Genomic DNA, 7833 nt, shown 5'->3' on the forward strand with positions numbered 1-7833 from the left:
ATAGCCATCCAACGCGTTTCACCGTAATACCATCTTCATCAGGGATATATAAATGAACATAATAAAAAAAGTAAGAATACAGAAAAATGTAACTAAAAATAAGAATAAATATAAAGATATACAAATGGAATTATGAAAAATACTATTAACTATTACAGATTTATTTTTTTATCTGTGTTTGCAATTTTTTTTTAAAAAACATGTTATAACAGAGTATATTTGCATTACTGTCTGCAGGCTCGATGATTGTCAATAATGATGTTTTATTAAGTGAACATTCTTTATACAATCTTCTCAGATCCCACAGTGATGGCAACATATCACGCCTGGATTCATTACTAGATGTGAAGATAGACAGGTAATATCAGTGGCTGATACTGTAGCTCCACTTCCCACTACAGTATATGACATGGAAGGCTGTATGTTTCCTGGTGTAAGAAGAGTTGCAGCAGCTGATTCATCTGATTCATATATTCAGAAAGATGGCACTGGTGTAGATTCCTCACCTCTTCTGTGCTGTCTTCTGTTTTTGCACCATCTTTTATCCCCCAGTAGATGACGCTGCCAGCAGAATATATAGGGCCTAATTCAGACTTGATAGCTGTTGCGAAATTGCAAGGCGGGCAATTATCGAACGACTGTGCATGCATACGGATAGAGCCGGTACTAGCTATAGGCAAGCTAGGCAATTGACTAGGGCATTTAGAATGCCCTGGGGCATTCAAGCCTAGCTAGAGCTGGCTGACCCCTGCTTTGTGCTGGCTACCGTGATCGGAGGTCTCAGCTCCGATCGGGAAGCTCAGCCGGGAGCCGGAAGCCACAGGAACTGCTGCTGTGGGGACTAGTAGAGAGACTCACATGACTTAACGTCAGGACGTCTCTATGCAGAGCCGCGGCGCTTAAGAAAGGAACAGGCTGTGGGGTCCGGACCAGACGCAGCCATCCATCGGTGAATGACCCTGCCATAGTCAGACAGCGCGGACCCGTCCAGCCACAGCCATCCAGGGGGCACTTGCCCAGCCACAGCCAGCGCAAATCATCCCAGATGCAACCAGACAGCTCTTCCCAACCGCAGCTAGACAGCTCTTCCCAGCTGCAACCTGCCAGCCAGAGGGGACCTACCCAGCAACAGGTGTCTTTTTTATTTAATGTTTGCAGACTTTTTGATCTTTAATCAATTGATATTCATATGCAATATAGGCACACCACTGATAATCCGGCACCCACTGTGATGGATTATCCGTCTTGCTGGATTATCAGTGGTAGCGGCGACATACTGACCCCCTTCCCCGCAGCCTAATTCTACCTTGCAGCCCTCTCGCAGCCAAATTCTTCCCCACAGTACTTAAACTTCCCGCAGCCCGGCGGTGTGGTGCAATGTGAAAAAGAAGTGATACGGTGTGGTGTAATGTGTACAAGGAGCGATACGGTGTGGTGTAATGTGTATAAGGAGTTACACGGTGTGGTGTTATGTGAATAAGGAGAGATATGATGTGGTATAATGTGAATAAGGGGTAATACTGTGTGGTTTTATGTGAGTAAGGAGCAATACGGTGCAGTGTAATGGGAAGAGAGCAATACGGTGAGGAGTAATGTGAACAAGTAGTGATGCGGTGAGGCATAATATGTACAGTATAGGGGACATTATCATGTGATATAATGTGAATAAAGTTGCACTACTGTGTGGCGTAATTTGAATTGTGGGTACCATTGTGTGTCCATGCCCCTTCCCAGCAAGAACCCGCATATTTTTGGACCATGTGCCTCTGGTGCACACTGTCCCTATTTCATATATAGGGTGGTGGGGACACCAATGCTCTTGCTGGCATAGAACATCAAAATGAGGATTGCTATGGGTGATGGATGTTGCTGGCTGCTGCTGTGATCTGTGGTGATAGGTGCTGCGATGAGAGAGTGGTAAAGGGTCAGAAGCGGAACTAGCGGCGGTGCTAGGGGGAACCAGCCAAAATCTTGCCTAGGGCATCAACTTGGCTAGGGTCGGCTCTGCATACGGATCATAATGCGCAAGCGTGAGGCCAAACTGTAGAAAAATCCTGCGTCTTTTTTGATCGCTAGGCGTACGCTGATTGATCGACAGGAAGCAAATGTTTAGGGGTGGTAACGGCCTGTTTTCTGGGAGTGTCAGGAAAAACGCAGGCGTTCCCAAGTGTTTTCAGGGCGGGTGTTTGACGTCAGCTTCGGCCCGATCAGCCTGTGTGTATCGCACTGTAGGAGTAAGTCCCGGGCTACACACAGACTGCACAGACTGGAAAAATCATTTGATGGTGAGTGAGTTGCGAACGGATTTGAGCTGACCGGCGTATGCAAAGCTTTTCTCGCGGCGTACGCAGACTTGCACGGGGTGGATTTTCACTCTGTCTGGGCGGCGACAATATCCGATTGCAAACCTCTGCAAATTCACAAAGGAACGATCAGGTCTGAATTAGGCCCATAGTACGGGGCGCTGCCCGAGGTGAGGGCGATGTAGCCGCCTCCTGGCAAGCGTTAATACGACTCTGGTGTTTGTGTAGATTGTGTGCTCTGTTGGTGTAAATTTTACTAGAATATTTTTTATTTCACTACAAACTTATTCTGTTTAATAAAGTGGAATACTTAAGGGTTTATTTACAAAGGGTTCTATTTACTAAGCCTTGGATGGAGATAAATCCGACAGATAAAGTTCCAGCCAATCGGCTCCTTACTGTCATTTTTCAAACCCAGCCTGTGACATGGCAGTTAGGAGCCGATTGACTGGTACTTTATCTCTCTCCACTTTATCTTTCTCCAAGGCTTAGTACATAGGCCCCTTAACCACTTGCCTGGCATGGTCACATCAGATGCGACCACACCAGCAAGTGCTTTATCTGACCTGGTCGCACAGGATGCGACCAGTCAGATAAACAGTGTTAGCAGCGGCAGGGAAGGAAAACTTCCTTCCGCTGCTGCTGTCAGAGGGACCAGAAGGTCTCTCTGCCTTTCTGCACTCTCCCCTCAGTGTTGCCGTGCTGCCGATCAGGACCCCGCATCCAGCGGCTGCAGACAATAGCAGCCACTGGGGAAGTGTAAACCAACCCCCCCAACCTTGTAACTGCCAGCTGCCTGGGGTGCAAAAACAAGTAATATCGCGATGTTCGTGATGTTACCGATGTTCTGACCGATGTTCCGATGTTTGAAACAAAGATATATATTTTAAAAATCCAAACATTTTTTTTTTTTTTACTTTTTTTTTAACTAAAATCATTTTGGATAGGGTTAAATTCATGTTCTTCACCTAATTCACTCATAAAAAAAAATACAATTTCTGAGCTTTTTTGGGGGGGGAAATTGTCAGTTAAGTGGTTAATAATAGAACTATTCTAACACAGTCTTTTCTGCTTGCAGAATGTTGTATGAGAAGCCAGATGTTCTGAAACCCCCGTGAGTTTCTATACACTACAGTACATAGTAGGATCAGTCTTCTCAGGCAGTGGCTCAACTTTTAGAGAAACAATGAGCAAAACAGAAACCATATTTACCTATGTAGCCATTACTACTGGTGGCGTAAGTGTGCAGGGTGGCAGAGGGTGGGTTACAGAGACATCGTACCTACCTCCTGCTCGGAGATCTGCCAGGCGAGCCCAGCCGATTCACATTCCTGAGCTCTGCGGGTAAGAATGTATAAAGTGCTTAATGAAATAAGGGGGAGATGTATCAAATCTTGGAGAGAGTTTAGATGTTAAAGAACTGAGAACTCAGAGAGTGTATAACCCAGAGGTTCTTAAACGCGGTCCTCAAGGCATCCTAATGGTCCAGGTATTAAGGATAACCATGTTGAGGCACTGGTGACTTAGGGCCTAATACAGACATGATCGTAGCCGTGCCACGATCAGCCACCCTGACATGCGGGGGGACACCCAGCACAGGGCTAGTCCACTCCGCATGTCAGGCCCTACCCTGCCGCACAGGTACAAAAGCATCGCACGGCCCCAATGCTTTTGTACCTGAAGAGTAGCTCCCCACCAGCGCAACTCCTGCGCACTGGCAGGGAGCTACCTGACGGCAGCAGCTGCGTGTGACATCACGCAGCTGCCACGGCCCACCCCCCACACAGTCTGGGCACACCCACAACAGCGTCCCAATGCCGATGGCCCGCCCCCTCCCGCCCAGCGAATGCCTCTGCCTGTCAGTCAGGCAGAGGCGATTGCTGGGCTGAGATGCTGATAGCACTGCAGCACCTGCGCATGCGCAGTTCAAACCTGATCGCCCGCTGTGCGAAAATGCACTGCAGAAATCGGTCCTAAATTAGTCCCTTAATTAGTACTTCAGTAAATTTGATTTAGCCATGTGTGCTCAGGAATGGATATCCTTAAAACCAGGACTGTTGGTGAGCTTTGAGTACCATGTTTGGGAACCTCTGGTATAATCTAATGAAGTGGGCAAATTTATAGATTTCAATATAGTCACCGTTGGAGCCATAGGAGGTAATAGCAATGGATTTGCTCCTGAAATCCCAGACTGAAGGTAAGTGTGGCTTCGTCTGTATGCCCTGGCAGAGCAGAGCGAATGGCAGAACTCACTGGTAAGTGTAACAACAGAGGTGAGTGGCCAGTACACCTTCCGATAACAGAGTCACATGCAGCTGGAGACAAGGTAGTGACCACAAAAATGGCAGGACGGAGGCCGCATCTATCTTCCTAGTAAGAATTGAGCAATCCCACCCAGGTTGTGAACGAATGAGCTCCTACGCAGGGCAAGTTCTGCATCTCCTGTGCCCCCCCTTGCTTGGTCTCAGGTGCATATAGCCAAAGAAAGCCACAGCGCATGTGCTGTACCTCCTACAATGTGGAGCATCACTCACACTAGTAAAAAAAAAAAAAAGCCCTGCAAACCCCCCCACCCCCCACCCCAACCCCAATAGCTTCCCTCTAACCCCAGTGGGGGGGGGGGGGGGGGGGGGGGGGCATTTAAAAATACAGCAATAGTCTGAAATGTTTTGTGTGTTGACTCTATGGGGTAGATTTACTAATATGTCTAAAAATTAAATGCAGTGTAGTTGCCCATACCAACCAGATTCTAGCTCACATTTGTCAACTGCATTCTAGAAAATGATAGACAGAATCGACCTAAATCAGGTTCCAACAGATGCGCGGCTCATGCCGCAAAGTACCGATGTTCAGTGCTTTTTACTCATATGCCGGACCTGTACAGCACATGTTCCTAAAGAGAATTAATACCGGAGTTATGTTTTTAAGATTATTATACTTCACCTCATCAGGGGCACACTTATGGAGGGTGACCTGTTGCCCAGCACTCTGCTTTAGCCTAATCTAAGACCACAAGGAGACAGCTCAGGGAGCTTGGACATCGGCAAAGCGGCCGAGCAGAAGGGCATCAATGTATGGGGTAGCTAAGGAGAGGTACAGTATGATTGTGGTTATAATAGGCAGTAGGTAACATGATGGGGTGCAAAATGTGTGGAACCAAGTGGCACAAATAGGCTAGCCTGAGAGGGGACGACTACAGGGTCGGACTGGCCCACAGTGGTACCAGGGAAACCACTGGTAGGCCCCACTGCCTGAGGGCCAACTCCTTCCTCTAGGGATCAGATTCCAGACTGTGCACTTGTATTATACATGGTAGATATGTTGCATTACACTGCATTAGACTATTTTTGTGGAGGCTGGCCACATCCCCTTTGTAGGCTGGCCACACCCCTAAGTATGGGCCCCTATAACTGCATTCCCCTGGTGGGCCCTTCATGCCCCTGTCCGACACTGGACGACTATACAGTACTGATAAACTAAATTATATATGCAGATCTTTTTTCTAACGATAGCCACTCTTTTGGTATCATTGTTTTTGTTTCTTATAACTAGTTTTAACCGTTGGGATAATGCAAGACAAGTTTTTGTGTAATTACTTACAAGACTGATTTCTTTCTTATCCAGGAGAAGTGATGTCTTGTTGGTGACTGCTTGGCTTGCCCCAATTATATGGGATGGCACTTATAACATAGACATCCTGAATGCTCAGTTCCACCAGAGAGGTGTCCGGATCGGCCTCACTGTCTTTGCTATTAAAAAGTAAGTCACAAATAATAATAATATTACTGTCACTATTGGCATCTAATCCTTGTTCCAAGTACAGTAGATGTTAATATGTTCAGGGACTCATAGGGGTAAATTTGCTAAAGCATTCAAAAACAGAGAATTGGTAATATTGCCCATAGCAACCAATTAGATACTGTCTATAATTTCTCTATTGCCTTTTAGAAAATGATAGACAGCATCTGATTGGTTTATAATATTATGGGCAACATCCCCAATTCCCTGTTATAGAAGCTTTAGTAAATTCCCCCCGTAGTATCAGCCAACAGAGTTGCACTATCTGTAACCCAATAGATGTATTGCTGCATGGCATATGGTAATTAGCAGGAGTAACTATAATACAAACATAAAACATTAACACAGTACAGTAACAATTAGTAGTCTCTCTACATTCAAAAATAACTAAATAACTAACTAAATAAATAAATAGCTAAATAAATAACTAAATAAGATAAGGGGTGTCCTTCCCAAATGAAACCTAAATAATTCTATCTGCCCTTCTGTTCCTAATGCTCCACACTTTGTATGTTTTTCAGATATGTTCAATTTATTCAAGATTTTCTAGAATCATCTGAGAAGTTCTTCATGGTGGGACACCCGGTAAATTACTATGTACTCACCGATCAGCCCAATAACATACCCAACGTTACACTTGGTGAGAGGAGACAACTGATCGTACTGGTAGCCCCTGCTTACAAGAGATGGCAAGACATCACCATGAGGCGCATGCAGATTATTCGAGATTACACTCGCGAGCGCTTCGTCCATGAGGTGGACTATCTGGTGTGTGCCGACGTGGACATGAAGTTCACCGACCACGTTGGAGTTGAGATCTTAAGCGATGTGTTTGGAACTATTCATTCTGGTTTCTTTACGTCATCACGTAAAGACTTTACCAATGAACGGCGGCCAGCGTCTGCCGGCTATATTCCCTATGATGAGGGGGATTTTTACTATACAGGCTGCTATTTTGGGGGCACAGTAGAGGGGATCTACAAGTTGACTGACCACTGCCACCGCGCCATGCTGGCAGACAAGAAAAAATATGTTGAAGCCCGTTGGCACGATGAGAGCTATTTAAATAGATATTTCCTCTATCACAAACCAACTAAAGTCCTCTCTCCAGAATATGCATGGAACTACTATTATGGAGACTCGGCTGTTGTGCAGAAAAAGAGATTTATTGATGTTCCAAAAGATTATGCAAAGGTCCGGGACAAGCCGTGATACCTGGACAAATGAGGACAACACTTCCATCTGGTTCATGATCTGTCTACTCTCTCCACCAAAATTTCAAAATACAAAGTTCAGCAATGACCTCCTACGCTTGGCGCAGTGGCAAGTGCAAGCTCTCTGAGCCAAGGTGGGCTGGGTGACAAGAAAACCTGCATCATAGTATCCCTGTCATAGGACCAAATGATGCCACCGGATCAATGTCCATTATGGTCAGATTTGTGATGATCCAAATTGTGTGACACACTCTACAGCCATCTAGTGCAGTGGCATCACTAGGGTTGGTGTCACCCGGTGTGGTAACTCATGGTGTCACACCCCACATGGACCTCTTTCCATAATAGACCATACAGACAGGGCCGGATTAAGCCTTGGGGGTGCCCGGGGCACGTTAGAGAGGGGGCCCCCGGTGGAGGGGGGGGGGGGGGGGGCTGTATATTAGATTGTGCATACCTCCCAACATGACCCATTCCAGGAGGGACAAAATGCTCTTTACAAAGACTTCTCTCTTAAT

The 7833-nt window shown here is 46.1% G+C and overlaps 1 protein-coding gene across 1 annotated transcript; it reads left to right on the top strand.

Moving 5' to 3' along the window:
* The first annotated feature begins 301 nt into the window (after window positions 1-301).
* LOC134948343 (histo-blood group ABO system transferase-like) lies at window positions 302-7585 on the top strand. Its single transcript, XM_063936267.1, has 4 exons — window positions 302-358; window positions 3382-3417; window positions 5928-6062; window positions 6623-7585. The coding sequence occupies exons 2-4, from the start codon at window positions 3383-3385 to the stop codon at window positions 7311-7313; spliced, it is 861 nt and encodes a 286-aa protein (XP_063792337.1). The 5' UTR covers window positions 302-358; window position 3382; the 3' UTR covers window positions 7314-7585.
* The last annotated feature ends 248 nt before the right edge of the window (window positions 7586-7833 follow it).

This window comes from Pseudophryne corroboree, chromosome 8, assembly GCF_028390025.1.
Source record: "Pseudophryne corroboree isolate aPseCor3 chromosome 8, aPseCor3.hap2, whole genome shotgun sequence".
Lineage (NCBI taxonomy): Eukaryota > Metazoa > Chordata > Amphibia > Anura > Myobatrachidae > Pseudophryne > Pseudophryne corroboree.

Excerpts from the sequence above, each read along its gene's own strand:
- LOC134948343 (XM_063936267.1), top strand. The coding sequence starts at position 3,383 with ATGTTGTATGAGAAGCCAGATGTTCTGAAACCCCC. Across the intron at positions 3,418-5,927 it reads CCAGATGTTCTGAAACCCCC|GAGAAGTGATGTCTTGTTGG; the intron begins GTGAGTTTCTAT and ends TTTCTTATCCAG. Across the intron at positions 6,063-6,622 it reads ACTGTCTTTGCTATTAAAAA|ATATGTTCAATTTATTCAAG; the intron begins GTAAGTCACAAA and ends TATGTTTTTCAG.